General features: G+C 39.5%; 1 protein-coding gene across 1 annotated transcript; it reads right to left on the reverse strand.

The window, feature by feature from the left end:
• Positions 1 to 1,460: 1,460 nt before the first annotated feature.
• On the reverse strand, positions 1,461 to 12,168 carry LOC147464073 (uncharacterized). Its single transcript, XM_086498164.1, has 10 exons — positions 12,016 to 12,168; positions 11,819 to 11,920; positions 11,563 to 11,720; positions 11,345 to 11,443; positions 11,095 to 11,261; positions 10,876 to 11,014; positions 10,704 to 10,797; positions 10,564 to 10,607; positions 1,649 to 1,694; positions 1,461 to 1,550 (listed from the first exon to the last, which is right to left on the reverse strand). Exons 1-10 carry the CDS (start codon positions 12,166 to 12,168, stop codon positions 1,461 to 1,463), a joined length of 1,092 nt encoding a protein of 363 aa, XP_086354290.1.
• Positions 12,169 to 20,644: the final 8,476 nt, after the last annotated feature.

Raw genomic sequence — 20,644 nt, forward strand, 5'->3', positions numbered from 1 at the left:
AAAAACTGCAAGAGGAAGAGGTGCTCACTACCTTCAAAGAAGTCCAGGCAACCCTTTTAGCCATACAAGAAGGACTACCATCAAAGAGTGTCAAAGAGAAAGAAATAATCATGCACCAATTGACGATGGCAAGAGATTCCTTGAGATCATTAGTGTCCCCATCTCTTATAGACATGCCAACTGGTGGTAGTGTGCGTCAAATTCAGGAGCATGTGACCCAAACTCGTTTAGGTCATGGTCATCGTGAAAGATCCAAAGAAGATAACCCTAAACCCAATCATGTGAGCATAGCCACTAACCAACACCCAAGGCCACCTCATCACACAGGTGTACTAAGGAGAAAGCATCAACGAGGTCGACATCGAGTGCTTTTTGAAGGAAGGGCGCGAGTTTGGTGCCCTCACTATTGTACTAAGACATTAATTGTAGATCCTGCTAGTACATTTGTGTGTCATACATGTCATGCAGTATTGCCTTTGGCAAAAAAAACATTTCTCTGATGGTGCTGAGAAGAGCATCGTGGGGCAAGGTGCAGGTTTGTGATGACTCTAATAGTTTTTATTGTCAAATAGTGGCATGTGAGTATCCCGATTCTGAAAATGAAGAGCGAATCTAGACATTGAGCCTTGATAATGGTTGTAACAAGATTAGGGTTCTTGCCTCCAGTATGCGGATTCTCCTTGTGTATAGAGAACACATTCCAATTCAAATAGATTTTATTTGAAGTTTTATTTGCCCTTTTCTTGGTGGTTGTAGATCTCAATTTCTTTCAATTCTCAAAGATTATTGAGAGTGATTTAAACTATATGACCTCGCCATGACATTTCTTTGTTGCCACATCTCTTATTATGGATCATATTTGGTTTTTCACCTCTTTGGAAAAAAGTAAACTCGGGTACCCGAGTTTACTTTTTTCCAGCGTCCTACCCAAGCTTAGTGTGCACCCTTGGAAGATGCTTTGTGTACATTAGTAAGTAAATTACAAGACCAAAGCAAAAAATAAATAATTGTGGCATATCCTATCCATTTCACTACCTTTTAAGTACATCTCAACTTTGTGCAAATTGGCTCTTATTCCAAAAAACATAATCAACCATCAATGTAGAAAATGTGTCATAAAAACTCTATTGCCCTAGGATGAAAATTCTCAAGACCATAATCAACCACCATTTAAAATAAAATTGATACACCAATGCAAAAAATGTGGCATAAAAACTCTATTGCAATACCTTATCAATACAACTCAAATCCCTTTCACATGCTCATTGTCTCTAATTGAAAAGAACTATTACAAAAGGCTCCATTTGAAAATAGCAAGGCATTGGCCAAAAAAAAATCTTTTTTTGTTCTCAAAAAGTTTCCATTACAAAATTGGCCAATGCCAAAAATCATGATCGCGATAAGAGAGTAAAATGGAACGCCATTAAACGTGACATGCCATGGCCTATAATATAAAGTCCCTAATCATCAACCAAGAGCTTTTGGGTCCAACTATGCAAGCTTTTCTTTGTCTCCTCCACATCCTCATGCTTGAACATTTTTTTTGATAGCTACAAAAAAACAACTAATTTTAGCATACACAAGTTCTTCATATTAAACACACAATAACTACAACATTTTTAGATTGAAACAAAGCCCAAGAACATACCCATTGCCTTGATCTTTTGTGTTGTATACCTCCCATAATGAGTGTTGTGGGTTAGGTCAACACATGAACATCATACACAGCAAGAATAACCATCTACTCCACCATACTTCATTAACAACAATTCAGAAACAGTAAACATGACTACTCAAAAATATCAGAGTAAGCAGAGACAATACATTGAATAGTTGCTGCACTGCACCATCATCATCACATTCATATCAGAGAACAGATACCTCTTGCGCAGATACATTCCCCACTTATATAGATAAATCCGACTTAACTACCCAGTCACAAGACATTCAGCAGACTGCAACTGAAAGACACTTACATCCGACTTAGCAAAATACAGCTCAGTAAATATCCGATAAGTCAAAATCCGACTTAGCTATTCAGAGTCAGTTTCTAACATGTGCCTCTCAACACATGGCACGCCCCGGTGGTAGATTTCGCAAAAATCTGACCCGGATCCACAGATCCCTTGATCAGGAATCCACCCTCTGCTGCACAGCTTCTTCCTTACTCTGGTCCTCAGCATTCACTTTATGATCCACCAGCTCTGCTTCCTTTACTGCATCTGACTCTGCTACATCAGCTTTTCCCATTTCCACCTCTTGTGCTATATCTGCAATCACAGTATCAATCTGCTCTTCTGCCACTTTCTCCTTAGCTACATCCTGCATCAAAAAACTATTAGTAAAATTCTCCTCTTTCTTTTCTGCCTCTGCAAGCTGCTGTCTCTTATTCTCTTCCATCTACTGAACCTGCTGCTTCAAACAATCTCTCTCCTTTTGCAATTCCTCCACTTCCTTCAACAATTGTGCTTCTACCTCATGCACTAACCCTGCCTTTAGCACCTCATATGGATACTTAATGACAAATCTCATTCTTTCCTTGGTCTTTTGCCACATCTCCTGTGCAACCAAAGCTAACTGCTGCTTGAGAATAGACACTTCTCCTTCTTTCATTAATACTGCACTCAAGCTAATTTCCTCTTGTGCCAACATCTGTTGCTCTAGTATCTGCAAAGGTTCCAATCTCAACCTCTGCATCTCCACAGTGACCTGTAACTCTGCATTCCTCTTTGCCATGTCTTCCAATTCCAAAGCAACCGCTGCCTCCACTTTCTCAATCCATTGCTTAAACTCCCCCAATGATCTCTTCACTTTTGCTAACTCCATCTTCTGTTTCCCCACTGTTTCCTCCATATCCTGCTCATACTTTACTTTCATCATAGCTATCTGCTCTTCAAACTCTTTCACCTGTGACACCTGTCCTTTAAACTCCATCAATTTTTCTGCATTCCTTTCAGCTTGCATACTCTGAACCTTCAGCATATTATTCTGCTGCCTCACAAATTCCTGCACCTGCTGCACCATCTGAACTACTTTATCACTGTCCAATTTCCCAGTATCTACTGATACTTCAGAGACTTCCTCAGCATTGAAATCTAATCTAGAAAACACTCTGCTGACTGGTTCAGACTTCTTCCTCTTGTTGGATAATGTGAAAGCCTTACCAAGCTTTATTGGTGTTTCCTCTGCTTTTACCTGCATTGGTGAATCAACATCCATGGTGCCAAATTCTGCAAACTGCATTTTTGCTGTGATTTCTTCAAAGGCCTCTCCTGGAGTATATTTGGCTTTCACCAAATCCTCATAAGCCTCCATATGCTTAGCATTAAACTTCACAAATCCTGTCTTTTCAGAATGCACCATGATGGGATGCTCAATCTGAACTGGCTGCTGCTTCTCCTGCACCAGTTTTTCTGCTTTCACAGGCCACCTTGCTTCACCATTTTGTACTCTCTGTGCAAAAAAGAACAATGCTGACAAGTAACCACATAACCTACTATTTTCTTGTGTCTTCCTCTTGTCTGAAGAATGAATCTCTGCTGCCAACTTTTCATACACCTAGTGAGCCCAGCTCACTTCTCCTCCCTGCTCTGCATAGCTTAATGGTGCAAAGTTTTCTTTTGACATATAATCAAACTTCACAATAAAGCATAGCCTCTCCAAGTACCACTTAAGCTGCTCTCTCCTAGCATATGCCACATTCTTTAACATGTAATACTGCCTGCCTCCTTCTCTTGGACCAAACTCCTTTTTCAGTGCTTCCTCTGAACACTTTGGAATAGGTGTATTAGGATGCAAAGGCAGCTTGAACACCTCAGACACCAACTCCACATTGAGTACCACATGCGGTGACACTCTCCCCTTAGTCTTCCTAAGTATTTCCAACTGAGACTTTGCATATACATTGTTTCTACATTCTTCCCAAGGCAGAATCGCAAACTCATACAATCCTACCTGCTGTAACCATATGGCGTTGCGCTCTGCCTGACAATCTATGTCAACTTTGAAGTCCATAAAAGGTTCCATTAATGCTTGCATTACCTTACCTTCTGACACAGGAGTCGGCGTTGGCGTTTCCTCTTCTGCAGAGTCACTGTTTTCGTCTGCACTGCTAACGTCAAGCCGCATAGGCAAAGCTTTGCTTCTCAAACGTCGCCCCGAACCTTCGGTCTGCTCCTCATCAGGCTATGGTTGCATGGCCATCAATTGCTTTGCTTTCGGCATGGCAGGACTGAATAAAGCTTCTTCAAGCGAAAACCCGAATGCTCCGCGCTGCTGCATGTGTACTGAACTTTTGTTGCATGTATGATTATACTCGCTGCACCATGCACACATATCTCCACTCGGTATCCTTGAAGTGCTACGAAACTTCTTTTCAGCACACTCCCCGAAGTTATTGATTGGGCCTAATAATTTCTTATTAAAAATTCCGACTTGGTCAGTTCCGACACAGGTACTCTTCCAACATCTACAATGTTGAATCGGATGTGCACTTTGGAACTGCCTACTTCCTCCAACCTGTGAATTATATGGGATACTATGAAAAGACCTCCTCAAATCCATGCAAACCAGCATTTTTCCTTTTCCTTTTGCTGATTCTGAATCTCCTGGCTGTAGGGGTATTACAGTTATGCAGGCTACACTTGGCCAGTCCAAATGAGGTGGCTTTCCTTGAAATTTCTTCAGCCTGAAACCATTAACTACCTTTTCCACTCTTGTACCAAACACATCAGCTATGATGAATGTCCCTTGTCCTTTATCCTGCACAATCTGATATGGTCCCTGATATCTCAATGACAATTTACCAGGATGTGGTCCCAGCTTAGAGTTGTACAACATTACCCAATCTCCAACCTGAAAGATCTTGAACTTCACATTCTTGGTCACCCATGCTTGTCTTCTTCTTTGTATGACTTCAGTAATGTAAGAGCTTACCAACCTATCCTCCTCCAGCTGCATCAGATACTTGTTCCTGTGTAGTACTGACAACTTTGGAGACTGCTTCTCTGCTGAGACTCTTAAACTTGGTACCACAAACTCCATAGGCACCACAGCTTCCAGCCCATACACCAGCTTGAATGGTGTCATACCAGTAGTGACTTTGAAAGCTGTTCTAAAGGACCATAAGGCAGAATCCAACTTATCATCCCAATCCTTCTGATTCTCTGTCACAATCTTTTTCAAAATCCTTATCAGTGTTTTGTTGGAGCTCTCAGCCTGACCATTAGCCTGTGGATGATATGCTGTAGACTTCTTGTGCATAATCATATGTATCCTTGTTAGCTCTGAAATTACTTCATTCAGAAAATGAGTTCCTCTGTCACTTACCAGCTCCACTGGACACCCAAACCTGGTCATAATGTTATGATAAAGAAATCTGGCCACACTTGAAGCTTTATTATCCTTCAATGCTACTGCTTCTACCCACTTAGTGCAATAATCTGTAGCCACTAAAATGTATCTGCATCCCCTCTTGGAAGTTGGTTTGACAGGTCCTACAAAGTCCAAACCCCACTTTTGAAAAGGTTCCAAAGGCAAAATAGGATGATCCCCCATCCTATCCCTGTTTGAATCAGGTTGACCTGTTTTCTGACAAATTACACATCTTTTGGCATAATCATGTGCATCCTTTAAAACTGTGGGCCACCATAATCCAGCCTGTAAAATCTTCTTCCCTGTAATATCTCCAGAGAAATGCCCTCCTGCTGTGCCTGAATGTGCTTCCTGCAAGACTGCACTTTGCTCAAATTCTGGCACACATCTTCTTATCACTTGATCAATGCCTTTCTTATATAGTGCCCCTGCAATAACTAAATAGGGTCTGGTTTTCAGTGCAAATTTTCTTCTCTAATCAGCATTGAACTCCTTTGGTATAGTTCCATCAGTCAAAAACATCAGCAATTGATCATACCAAGACTCAGTCACAGCAGTCTGCACATCAAACAGCTGAGCATCAGGAAGTGCATCATCTACCCCAGTAGGTGCTTCACCTGTTTCAATCCTGCTTAGATAATCTGCAATTACATGCTCCTTCCCAGGAGTATGCTCAATCTGAAAGTCAAACTCCTGCAACAACAACATCCATCTTGCAAGCCTTCCAGTAAGAAGTGTCTTCTTGATCAAATACAACAAGGCTTGATGATCAACATGAAAAACTCTCTTGTTCCCCAACAAGTAATGCCTGAACTTATTCAATGCATATACCATCCCTAAAGGTTCTCTTTCTGTCACAGGATAGTTTCTTTCTGCACCTGTGAGAACCCTGCTTGCATAGTACACAGGTCTGAACCATTCCTTCTCCTTCTCCTGCATCAGTATAGCTCCTATTGCTATATCCGAGGCATCAACAAACACATGAAAAGGCAATGACCAATCAGGTGGCTGCAAAATTGGTGCTACTGATATCATTTTCTTCAACATCTGAAATGATTTCTGCTGAGGTTCATCCCATACAAATGCCACATCCTTCTTTGTTAATTGCGTTAATGGTAAGCATACATTAGACAAATACCTCAAATATCTGGAGTGCCACTTTGTCTGTCCAACAAACCTCATTAACTCTTTAACATTGGTAGGAACTGGTGCTGCTTGAATGGCTTCTATTTTCTTGACATCTATAGCCATTCCTACTTCTGACACCACATGTCCTAAAAGTATTCCACTCCTCACAGCAATTACACTTTTATAAGGATTCAGAGCCATTCTGAATTGTCTGCATCTTTCAAAACAGAGCTTCAGATGTAGCAGATGTTTATCCTTCTTTCCAAACACTGAGAAATCATCCACAAAGACTCTCATAAAGTCCTGTAAGTAAGGTTCAAACACCTTATGAGCAACAAAATTAAATGAAGGTGGTCCATTGGTTAACCCAAAACTCATCACTGTGTATGCAAAGGCTCCCCATTCAGTTATAAAAGCTGTTTTATGCTGATCCGACTCAGCAACACTAATCTGATTATAACCAGAAAAACCATCCAGAAAGCTGTACATTTCATGACCAGCTACTGCATCCAACACAGCATCACAAAATGGCATAGGAAAGGGATCAGTAATGGTTGCTGTATTCAATTTTCTATAATCCACACATACTCTTAAAGCTCCATTTTTCTTTGGCACAACCAGTATAGGAGACAACCATGATACTTCATGTACAGGTTTAATGAACCCTACTGCCAGGAGCTTATCAAGCTCCTCCTTCACCTGTTTGGCAAAGTTAGGATTCATTCTATATCTTTGCTGCACAATTGGTTTTGCACACTCTTTCAAATTAATCCTATGCTGATGTAGTGCTGGGTCAATGCCTCTCACCTGAGAATAATCCCAAGCAAACACATCCTTATAATCAACCAATAATTGCAACAGCTGTGCCAAAAATTCCCCTTGAATGTGTGCACTCACTTTGACCATTCTTGGTTCTGCCTCTGTTCCTAAATTCAGCTCCTGAAGCTCCTCCTTTTCTACCCTGCTTGATGCCCCAAACTTCTTTTCATAAATTTTCTCAGCCATATCCCTGGCCTCCTTTTCTTCCTGCTGAATCTGTTCCTTATCAGACATAGCATATTTCTGGTCCACCAACTGTAACAGTTCCTTACCCTGCACTGTCTGTCCTGGTGCTAAACCTGTATCTGGCTCATCCTGTTCCTTACCTTGCTGAAACATGCTTTCCACATCTACTTCAAAAACAGGTACAACAGTTGGATTGGCCTTCAAGAACTCTTCCTCTTGGTCATCTGTGACCTCATCAGCAAAATTAATAGTCTGAGCAAACAGTGGTTTCTCACTTAATGGAACCATCTTCCTTCCCCTCATAGGTATGGTTACTTTCTTTTTCCCTTTTTTTCAATATGACAACATTTTCTCCCCAGTCCTGTCTTACTTTAGCCAATCTGAACCAAGGCCTTCCTAATAGCATTTCATATGCAGCTGCTGAGTCTGACATTCTGAGTACCACAAAATTAACAAAAAAGGATAATCCTGATGCCTGAATTTCCTGTGCTTTGAGAATTCCCAAAGGTTGTACCCTAGATTGGTCTGCCATTTTCACCTGAAAAGGTGCTGGAGCCATAGCTCCCAACTCCATTCTTTTGTACACTGCCTCTGGTAAAATATTCACCCCAGAGCCTCCATCCAATAACACATCATCAAAATTTTCTCCAAGAAAGTGTACTTTAATAACTGGTACCACAAAGTCCACATCTGCTGGATCAATTCTATTTGCTGCTGCTGGAGAAAACTGCCTGTCCATTGTGCCAAGTCCATTCAGGTTCTGCAGCTTTCTGAACAATCTGTCTTTGAAAGCTGGAACCAATTGCAACAACTGATCCAAAGATAATTGAAGAGGTGAGCTAATAAGTATTTCAAACCAATCCTTATCCTGTTTATTTTGCACCTCCTTACTCCCTTTATTCTGCTCTTCCTTTTCTTTTGGGTCATCCTCAATATCCACCTGCTTTGCCTGGTGTTTGGCAATCCTTTTTGTAACCCGGTCTCTTACCCCTTTTTGCTCCTTCCAATCCAAAGGTGCTTTATCCTTAGACCTAGTCACTGCTAGAACTTCAACATGATCCTCCTGCACACATTGGTTACAGTCACAAGCCCATTGATGTTCCTCTTCATTCCCTTGCTGCTCCTGTTCTTGGTCAGTATCTTGAATCTGCTTATCCTGAGAAAACACATCAAACAAGATTACATTTGCCTGAGCTGCTGGCTGATTTTGCTGCTGCTGCTGTTGCTGCTGTTGCTGATTTTCAGGTTGATTGGGCTGATTATATCTCACAATGGGCATTCCCCTTTCTTCCCTATGCTTCACCCATAAAGCACAATTGGGACCTACCCAGTGATCTGGTGCACCACAGTACACACAGGGTCTCCTATTATTATTGTTCTCCTGCTCTCTCCAAGGAGGTCTTGTCCTCTGAAATGGTGGTCTTCCCCTAAATGGTACTGCTTGATTTGCTCCAATTTCTGGTCTTCCTCTTCCTATGTTAGGTGCTGTCTGCCCTCTATTCTTTGGATTATACCAACAGCTAGCAGTACTATGTCCATCCCTTTCACAAATGTGACAATACACTTTTTCTTTAGGTGCTACAACAGAATAACCAAACTTTTTAAGTTTGCCTACCAAATCTTGCTCAATACTCTGCTTTTGCTTGACTTTCTTCTTCTTACTGCTCTGTTTCTTCTTTCTTTTTTCTGTTTCCTCATCACAGTCTGATGGTGAGTCTGAATCTGAGTTCCCACTGGAATCTGTGTCTTCAGATGCTTCATCTGAATCTGAGTCACTGTCTTCTTTTCCTTTTGCTTTGGTCATGCCAAGTCTCTTCTCCACCCTTGCAGCAGCAGTAACAAGGTCATCCAGACCTCCAGCAATATCAATGCTAGCTACTGCTCCCTTTAAGCTGCTTCTCAATCCTTTCAAAAAATAACCTGCTAACATTTCATTAGTGGGTCTTTCATTCCCCTGCAATCTTTCTACTAAAATTCTGAACTTCTGTGCATAGTCTTCAACCAACATCTTATTTTGCTTAATGTCTCTGAGTTTTCTCAGGACATCAGTCGGAGTCTTCTCCTTTCTAAATCTCTGCAGAAATGCCTGCTTCAAAGCATTATAAGTAGCAAAATGTGCAATGCCATATTGGCTGAACCAACTCATGGCCTTTCCTTCCAATGTGGCTAACAACCTGTTCCATCTTTACTCCATCAGCATACATCACCTGATAGCCACTTGCCTGCCACTTAGTTTCAAACTGTGCCACATGACAGTCAGCATCTTCCTTACTCCCTGCTCTAAACTTGGCTGCCTTGACCTTTGGGTTGGGTGGTGGTTGAGCCATTGGAATGGGTTGTGGTGGTCTCCTAGGTCTTTGTCTGGTAGCCCCCTGAAGTGAGTCAAACTGGATCCTTCTCCTGGTGGTTCTTCTTGCCAGGAATAAAGCTCCAATAAATTGCCTCACTCTCTCTTCTCCTGCTGCTCCTGATCCTACCCCTTCTTGGTCTACAGGTTGCTGCCCCTGAGCATCGGGTGATTGCTGATTGTCATGATCATAGTTAAATGGATCAATGTTTCCAGCCTGTGCTTGAGCCCTTGTGTAGTACACTCTTCCTACTCTCCTGTCTCCCTCTGACATGCATCATTACTTGAAAATAAACGTTAACCCAGCGAGATCGCCAAATGTGTTGTGGGTTAGGTCAACACATGAACATCATACACAGCAAGAATAACCATCTACTCCACCATACTTCATTAACAACAATTCAGACACAGTAAACATGACTACTCAAAAATATCAGAGTAAGCAGAGACAATACACTGAATAGTTGCTGCACTGCACCATCATCATCACATTCATATCAGAGAACAGATACCTCTTGCGCAGATACATTCCCCACTTATATAGATAAATCCGACTTAGCTACCCAGTCACAAGACATTCAGCAGACTGCAATTGAAAGACAGTTACATCCGACTTAGCAAAATACAGCTCAGTAAATATCCGATAAGTCAAAATCCGACTTAGCTATTCAGAGTCAGTTTCTAACATGTGCCTCTCAACAATGAGAAATCTCATAATTGTCATTACATAATAGCCACAATCAAACCCATTTGGCTGCATAGGTGTCTATTTCAAAAAGCATCAATTAAGAAAGATCTCATCCAAGTAACAATGAAAGTTATAGTAAACCTACAAATGTACTTATCAAACCTCTATTGAGTCAATGTGACAATATCGTCGAGGTTTCAAAAGCTCCTCCTTAATAACTTTATTTGAGCAGTAGTTGGAGAAATGTGCAAGTGCCCTAAGAAAATCACGCTCGTTTCACGTAAGTACTTATTAATAAATTTTGTACATACAACAAATAAATTTTGACTAGTACCTCTCTATGTGTGACAAGTAGTCAATTATTGAGCACATGGATAAGGAGTCGAAAAACAAGAGCAAACACTGCCCAAATGGCAACCCAGACAAGCGGCGAAGATGGCCATTATAAAATACCATGAGAGTCCAATGTGATCAAAAGTGACACAAACACTATTATTAAATAAACTTTAAGACGAACTCTAGCGATTTTAGGGGAGACAAATTTCCTCATACCTACTGATAATTGGAAAGAATGTAAATGTTTGGGCTGCTAAGTCCACCTTTCCAAAGAAATTCTCCACAGCACGTTGACTTGTATTTGTGAGTATATATGAGACCCACAAACTATCCACGAACCAAACATGCTCAATAATGTCACTATAAAAAATGTACTCCATCCATCTACAATCCACGTGTGGTCTATTACTTAGTAGCACTCAATCAATCAAAAAAATCAATAACTAATGAAGAAAATAATCACTTACAAGGCAAACATATTCATTGACTGAGTATTGGATTCACTGGATACGATGTCATTGATAAGGTTTATATCGCAATCCACTGCTATGCCATAACGTGAGGATCTCAAATGGAATACCATGTCACTATAAAGACCACAATCCCATAGCAAAATACATCAATCCAATCACTAATTGTGAATGCAACAGAAAACAAAGCTAAAGGTCAAGGAGAGAGGAGTCACCTTTCCAACTTGGAAGCCTTAGATGATGTAGGTGGAATTTTCCAATCAAAAACACCTTGAAAAATGGTGCCATAGAAATCTCTAGTCCCACTACTCTCCATAGGGGAGTTTATCTCTATAGGTGTAGTTGGAGTTTTTGGTTTAGCATACAAATGCTCCTACGAGGAAGAATATGGAGAACATAAAAAAATTAGAACCATAAGTGAAAGCACTAATGAAAATCAATTTTTTATCTTACTTCGATATGAAGCCCTACCTGTCGTGTACCAGCAATCAAAGAAAGTGAGTTTGAAATTGATCTTCTACAAGACTTTCGCGGAGCCATGGGCGATTGTGTATTCTCAACTCCAAGTGACATCTATATCAATAAAATTAACACTAAACGTTTTAATACATGGTATTGGACAACAATACAATGTGTATATTTGGAGTTGGATGAGGTGAGTGGCTTACAGAAGTGGGCTCCCCATGGTTTTGCTCGAGGACATTATCCTCTTGTGCCTTCTCATCACTCTCATTAGCTTGCTCCTCCATCTCCTTAGGTCGACCACATGGTAGCTTTGGAATGGTGATGAAAATTTGATGACAACTCTCTAAATGGCGCATCATATCGATCCTTTTTTGAAAAGCTCTATTCTTATTGGGACAATCTTCCGATGCGCGACAATATCGCATTGTCGTGTTGTCACGTTCTCTAGTCTTTTCAATGTAAAAAGCCCCATTCTAAAGACAAAAAATTTTAAATGTAATTGATTATATACTTGATTTTACATGTGTTAATGCATCTTACACTCAACAATATTACTTCACTTTAATCACAAACAAAATAAAACGTATTCAAAATCTTCAATGATGCGAAAAAGCTCACGATAAAGTACCAACCTCCATTTAGAGTAACACTTTGCCCACTTGCGACCTTGTGTTGATTTTGGTGCTTTGCCCAAACCCCGCCTACCAAATTGAATCTTTTTTGCCCAAACTTCGCCTCCAAAATTGATTCTTTCACCCAATTTGACGATTGCGTTGATTGCTCACTCGAAGAACCGGATGCCCGAATTCACACTATAAAGTAGTATTGTTAAAGCTATAATGCTTACACATCATCAGCGCTAAGGAAAGAGGCAGTTGAAACTTAATATTCAAGCTTTTTTGCACAGAGCATAGGAACAAGCAGCATGGCCGAAAGCATTTCGTCGAGGCACTTGTAGCTCATGCATAGGAATCGAGCACAAGTGCCCTTGCAATATAATGGAGGCTTGGGCTAAGATAATATAGAGTTCTGAGGCTGAGAGCAGGAGGGCAAGCTCGCTATTGTCGAAATGGGATCACCATGAGGAAGGCAAGGTCGCATGGCCTAAATGGGCTGAGAGCAGGAAAGCAAGCTCGCCATGGCCGAAAGAGGCTCAGAGAAGGTTTAAGGGAGGACGGCCTTTGTGGAAAAGTAAACTCGGGCGAACATTTTTAAATTTCCAGCTCATGAGAGTCCGCACTCTGGAGACCTGAGGCTCTGCCTCGAGTTGCCATGGCGTGGTTAGTAAACGGCGCTGAAATTAAACGGCGTTGCAGTTAATGGGCTGAATACTTTTCTACATGCGCTTTTGCAGGCAAGGTCGCCATGGCATCGCACGGTCCAGAGTGCTCCATTCCCATGCTGCGTTGATCCCATCTGCGGCTACCCGCGTTAGTTATAGACGAGGCCTTTCATCCACACTTTTGTTCTGCATTCTTTAAGGTTTTGGGGTTTAAAGAACACAGACTTAATTTTTTGACCAAGTCAGCCTCATGAACCTCGTTTCATCATTTGTGAGAGACATCAAGATACACTCTACACCCTCTATCTTTGACTTCTCTCATCCCACTATTTTATCCCTACAATCTCATTGCCAATCGAGGCTCCCTTCCAACATTGAGATTTCAACCATAATAACTAGCCATATTGTTTGTTAAAAATGTGAGCTAGCTCCAGGCATCCCCTCATGTAAAACCTCCTTCCATCAAGTGACCATAGCCTAAATTGTGGTAGATCCTTTAATCATCACTCCGTATGGAGATATCATCTTGTCAATCACGTGGGTGCCCTACCAACTATATCCTTATGCTTCCCTCTTTTAATGCCCAAGGTTGCAAGTCTTCAATTTTCTTGAGCCACTTATAATCAAGGGACATATCCTCTTCGCATCCAATGTAGTGCCACATCCTCTTCCGAATTGTGAGCCCATAAAAAGCCTTTCAATTCTTTAAATAGCTTGTTCTAGTCTAGATAACTGCAAGAGCCACACGAAATAAATTAGGACTGTGCTAAGAATATGCTTGAGCACAACCTACCTCCTTGCAAGACTTTGACCTTTCAACCAAATTTTCTATTGCACTCTTTTAAAAAAACACTAAAATATGATGATGCTTAGAGACCTCCACTCAATCGGAAAATCCGGGCCGTAAAAATAGAAAGAAATTTGATGTGAAGTGAATGCTCTTGATGAAAATGAAGGTTTACAAGATGATAAAGCAAGATTAACTCCAACAAAAGCATTGGAAGGCAAAAAAATGGACCCGTCTAAAGTGGAGGCAATTGCAGTCCTTTTCTACAAGGGTATATATGAGGCAGAGCAGAAGCATCGTCTTCTTTTTTCAATGAAAAGAATCTAGTTCTTTTGTGAATACTCTTGAATAAAATCAAGATTCACAAGATCACATGCAAACATGTCCCGCTCCAATGGGAAATACAAGAAGGAATCTAACGCACCTTTGAGGATGCAATATTGGCCAAGGAAGACTCCAAACACGAGCTCAATGCATGTGCCCGATGTTGTTGTAAGAGTAATTCCCCTTCTTTTGCTAAGTACACGTATTTTGTGCCCTTTTTCCTTCAATTTTTTTTGAAATTGAGGATATTATGCTCCCATAATTTCAAAAATTTATGCCATGGCAGAGAACGAGATAAGGAGCTCAAGCTCACCTCCCAACCATAAGACGGCTACAGGTTACATGATGCACAATCTATGGCATGATGATAACACCTCAAGAGGGTCATCATATGTACAACCTATACATCACGTGCATTCAAGAACTACTTATAGAACCCCTTAATTATCACTTTTTACACCAATAAGAGAGACTATAAATTTTTTTTGAAGATCATTTTCCAATACCCTTTTGTATGTGAAAATGTGAGAAAATATAGAAAAAAATAATGCCCACTATTGGACCCATGTGATAGGCTTTTTTTCTAATTGTAGTGACCCCCCTCCCCCCGAGATAACACCTCAAGGCCTAGTGGTGGCATATTTATCCGAGACATGTCCACACTAGCCCGATCACCCACAATCACTATTACCCAAGTGTGCTCAACCATGAGCCCTAGATACTCTAGCTACCTAACCAAGCTCTATCAATATTATGGGCAACCTACATGTGTTCTTTAATGCTGAAAGATTAGGGAAACAAATATATGTGGTGTCCATATGACTGCTTGCCCAAGTTCATAAGGCACGCCAACGTATGTCCTTGCTCAATCTTGTGCACTATGTATATTCCTTCATGGCCAATCAAGGACACCAAATTGTAAATCCCATATTAGAGGTAGTACTCATAATCAATATATCTCATATTACATATCACAATTGTCTCTATGTATCATACCCTATCATTGACCATTATACTAAAAATTTCTTTGCAAGCATTACAAAAGGAAGAACTTTTGAAGAACTACATCCAAAAATAATTAAGCACCATTTCTACAAGCAAGCGATGAAGCAGATAAAGGTGTTAAATGAGGCCTTATACCTCTATGGGTGCATAGATAAGCTACAAACATATCTTAAATGATTTCCCCTCTTTTTCAAGAAGATAGTTTTTCCTTAAGCAAGTTATCCCTAGCAAATAGGTCCAATATAATATTTTAAAAGTGTGTTATGCACAGAATATGCTAGTTTCTTGTGTCCTTTTAAAAATTGTGGTACTCGATGACTCACTTTATTCCACTAGCTATGCATGAAAAGCTTATCTATTATGTATGAAAAGTTGTATCTTAGCATGGTTACTCAAAGAATATGCCGTTGAATTATTTTTAATCACCTATGAAGGTAGCATGTTAATCAATGCATCTAGTTTTTGTAGCATCATCCATCATAGTTTTCCCATATTGTGGTAGAGATATATGTCAACACATGCAGGATTGTCAGGTCACTTTTTCTCTCGCAAGGAGGTTTTCTTATCCTAGCTCGATACACACCCACCATCATACGATAAGCCGTATCTTTGTATTAACGTGACACTCAATAGTACTACTTCATGTGGCATGTGCCCTTAAGCTTCTCCTTTATCTTCTCCATCTTCATTCGCATTCTTGTAGTCATATTTCCAACTTTTGGTATCAGACTTATCTTGGGTAATGTCACCATGAACATCCGTGCTCACTTTCTTAGTTTGAGGTGATGTTTGGTGAGCGTGAGGAGGGTGACATAGCCTATGGGCAAGCATAAAGAGATGGTTTTGTCTTAATTTTCAATCGATCGTTTTGGCCTTTGTTTCCACTATTGACAATATTGTGCAATTAATTTTGTCCCTTTACAGTTGAATTTATAACATTGCACATTTCTATAAACCAAGCATGTCCTAGTCTTTTATGGGTTGTGCTATATAGCATATATTGGTTTTGTGCAATTTTCCCTCCTCTACATAGAAAACTTTTGTATTAGGTGCAGTCTTCTGTGGACAAACTAGATAGGGACAGCTACGTTCTATTGCAAACACGATACAATCATAGAGCCAAGATCAATGTTAGCAGACGCACCCTCCTAGCCCGCCACATCATGACAGGACCAAAATATTTTGTAATCATATTATTTTTTTGAGAAAGCCTTGTAAAAAAGATGAGTCATGATTATTGAGCCAGATGAATATTGAGCCACATCATTGTTAAATCTAAGTTGTAATCCTTTTGTATTGATCTAAAGGCCTTGTAAGCTGACCATTGGCCAATTGAGCCGTAGCCGGCCACATCATCACAGGGTTAAGATATTTTGTAATCATATTATTTTTTTGAGAAAGCCTTGTAAAAAGGAGGAGTCATGATTATTGATCCAGATGAATAATGAGCCACATCTAATTTGTAATCCTTTTGTACTGAGATAAAAGTTTTGTAAGCCAACCATTGGCCAATTGAGCCTTAGGTATAAAGTTCAATTTTCAATTTTGAACACACACCTCTATACCTTATCAAAAGATTTTGAAGATCTTTGAACATACAACTGAGAGCAACTACTCTAAAGCACAATGTAATCAATTTTTCTCAAGCTCTAGTAGTCAGGTTTCAACCTTGACAAGTGCATTGTGTTCCTTGTCTCTTGCTCTTTAAGTTAAGTGTAATCATTTTCACTTTTGTTGTGGTTTGTGGCTGCATGTCTTTGAGCTAAATTGTATTTTGACGTTTCGACCATAGAAGAATGTTCCTAGACCATAGGGAGACCTTTTTGGATAGTTATGTTGCAGTTTTTAGGACCTTGATCATGATGAATCGTGATTTTGGTACCTTGCCAAATTGCAACAGATTGTGTAGGATAGTTTTCCTAGGCCTATTATACCTCCTCCTAAAGTTTATTTGCATTTTGACTTCGTTTGAGTGCCAAAACAGTGTGACGATCTAAAGCGGTGAAACAAGACATAGGCCAATAGTCCTGGGTACAGAGTGATATATTTGCTAAGTGTTAATGATGGCATGACAACCTAGAGTAGTGAGACAAGACATTGGTCGATAGTCCTGAGGATAGCGTGATAGATTTGCTAAGTGCTAATGATAGTGTAGTTTCGTAGGTTCAATTCTTGAGGTTGACACTGTCAAAGAGTCTCTGTGCCCCATCAGAATATCTTCCCTAAGTATTGACAGTATGTTAGTGCCAAACAACTATGCTACAGACGTCTGATTGCGATGACCTATTAACATTGGCATTGTTTTTTAGGATAGTGATCCGTAGGTGGTGAGTGACCTAGTCATAGTTGTAGCCTTCTACTCTTTAGATTTGATACTCATTTTGTTTACACCTTAATAGTCAAGCAGCTAGACGCAGGCACAGTTTACAACTCGGTAGAGGCTGGAAGTTAGGGACTTGTTAGATCTGCTCTTGATAGGCATAGAGAGTTGTGAGTGAAATACGAAAAGCATTTCATTATGCATTTTTCTCGATGCTTTGAACGTATTGTTCCATTATCCATTTTACCTTCAATTTCGCATTATATGCTTGTTTTTGTTCCTAGATTCATTTCAGGACTTAGGATTAAGTTAAGTAGTAACCATTACCATCAAATTGAGCTAAAAAATTCAAGGCAAAAACTAGAGAAAACCGCATTTGGGTAAGTGAGACCAATATAACACCGAAAATTGAGAGATTTGATGGTCAAAAATTGAAAGCTGATAAAAACCAAAAAATTATGCAAAAAGGGGATTACCAAACCCATCAGAAGCAATCTAGAAAGTTTCATCCTGTTTTTGGAGGAACCATGGATCATGATCCATACACCTGCGTGACATTTTGACCAGAAACTAATACCAGTGGGTCAAGGTGGTTCCTAAAAACTTCAATACACCACGTTGGAGTGAAATTGACATTGAAAACTCACTCAAAATCAAGAAATTGGACAAAACATGCAAAAGCTCAGGAAATAGATTTAAATTTGGGGTTTTCCAACATTTAGAAATCCAAATTCAAAAAGGGGTGAGAATTGACCTCTACAGGGTATAAGCAATCTATTGACCAAACTTCAGGTCAAAAGGGTGCCAAACATGGTTTGTAATCCATGTACCTTTTGAGCATCTGAGGCTGAGATTTGACTAGTAGGTAGCTGACATCGTTTAAAACAACTTTCCTAAAAGGCACCATAGCAAAAAGTGTGAAAAAGTTGGTCAAATTATCAAGAGACTAGTACTTATTAAAAAATCTCAAGACAAGCACAAAAGCTTGCTTTTGATTGACAAAAAGTTGTTCAAATCCAAAAAAACATTGTGGAGTAGATTGCTAACACTGAAAGTAATGAGCAGACCAAATTTGGTGTCCAAATTTGATTGAACATGGATCGCAATCCATGTACCTTTTTTTATTTTTTAGACAGATACCATACTAGCTTGTTGTAGACAACATTACAAACAAAACTTCCAAAAGCAAGGTAGCCAAAAAAGTTTAAAAAGTGGTTCAATAGTGGGCAAAAGTAATTCAAGGCCAAAAGTCACCAACAGACCTAAGCTAAGTGAGTCAGCAAATGAGACTTTCAAATTCTACCCTTGCAAAGAGCTAAAGAACTATTCTGCAACCTGGAAACTGAGTTAACATGTACCAATTTGGATCCAATGGAGCCCAAACTTTACCAGTGTCCTTGTATTATGCTGTTCTCACCATGTACAAGCTCCAAAGTCCAAAATCTTGTCTCTGAGGCTTAAAAGTAAATAATTTGATTATTTACCTTTCTCAAATTATCTCACTTTTTAGGTTTGTTTTGCCATATAAACACCTTGTTCATGTCTCTAGACAAGTTTTACTGAATTTGAACAAGATTTGCCCAAGTGATCAAGTTGCTTAGTGTCCGCAAACTCAGTTTTCAAGAATCTGTCTTCAGTCTCACTGTGTTGGTCCAAATTTCACCAAATTTGATATGTGGAGTCTAGTTTATATGCTTGACCTTGTGATATACTCAGTTGTGCAAAATTGTTCAATTCTGGAGCAGACGTAAATAATCAAGATTATTTACTTCTAGGATTTTTTGCAACTTTTTCTCAAAATGTTAATACAAATTGGTTAAGAAACTCAGCTTAAGCTCCCTAGCCAAGTTTCACCAAGTTTGAATAAACTTTGCTCAATTTGTCAACAGTTTTGTGTCTACAGACTGACTTTACAATGTGGCCACAATTTTCATTTTATAGATCCAAATCTTACCAAATTTGATGTAATTACTCAATACAACATGATAGGACTTCTGATATGCTTGGTTGGCCGAAAAAGTTTGAAAATTGGACAAAAGTAAATAATCAAGATTATTTACTTCTGACAAATTTTAGCATATTTTTGATCATTTGAGCATACACAAGTTAAACAATTCAAACTAAGTCCCTGAGTCAAGTTTTACTAAGCTTGAACAAGATTTGTCAAGTGAAACTCAATTTTTTTATGACAATTAGTATAGATTTCAATTTTTATCAAGTTTTTGGTCTATTTTGTGATCCAAATTCTATGAGCCTTCACAAAAGATGTTTGTATTCATGCATAAGTCTTTGGTATCAAACTTGGTCAATTTTGAGCTAAAAGTAAATAAATGTGATTATTTACTTTTGGCCTAAAATAAACACTTTTTGCAATTTTTTCAATGGTCAATATTTTTGTGATAATTTTTAAGCCTCTAAGTCAAGTCAAAACTTAATTTGGCCTAAATTCTCAATAGAATGTAAATAATCTGAGTTTTTGCAAACTCTTGAAAATCTACCTGAAATGCATCCTTAAGCTTACCCACTGGTTCATACACTTTTATGAGCATAATCTCTAGTCGGATTTAGTGGTTGACAGTCTTTTGGTGCTATTTCAAGCCATAGACCTAACATTATGTAAATTCACATAAACAACTCACAAATGATTCTTTTGGAGTGAGCAATGATTTGAGATCCCACCTCAGATTCTACTTACCCTACTCCTAGGTTCTACTGCAATTGGGTTGTGGAAAGTATCCACAAACACTTGTTTTCTTGTTTTTTATGGTTCTTTGAGCCCTTATCTTAATACTTGTCTTGTCCATCAATCATTCTCAAAATCCTACCCTAATCCTGCAATCCTACGAGGTACTTAGAAAAGTACAATTTACTTCCAAGCTACCTCTACACAACAAAAGATGACACTCTTAAGCTATGCGGTTTTAAAGAGAAATTTTTACTCTAGGTGATCCTAGCGGAATTTAAAGGACAACTACACAAGACGCTCTTGTTTTTCCTAGTTTAGGTCTATTCGTCCCCAACAGTGGCGCCAAATGTGGATGGGTTTCCAACCTCACTCTTATCTTATTACACACATAGCGAGGACCACGAACATAATTGTCAATCCATGGGACG

This window comes from Adiantum capillus-veneris, chromosome 2 (genome assembly GCF_014529385.1).
Source record: "Adiantum capillus-veneris isolate H3 chromosome 2, ASM1452938v2, whole genome shotgun sequence".
In the NCBI taxonomy this organism is placed as follows: Eukaryota; Viridiplantae; Streptophyta; class Polypodiopsida; order Polypodiales; family Pteridaceae; genus Adiantum; species Adiantum capillus-veneris.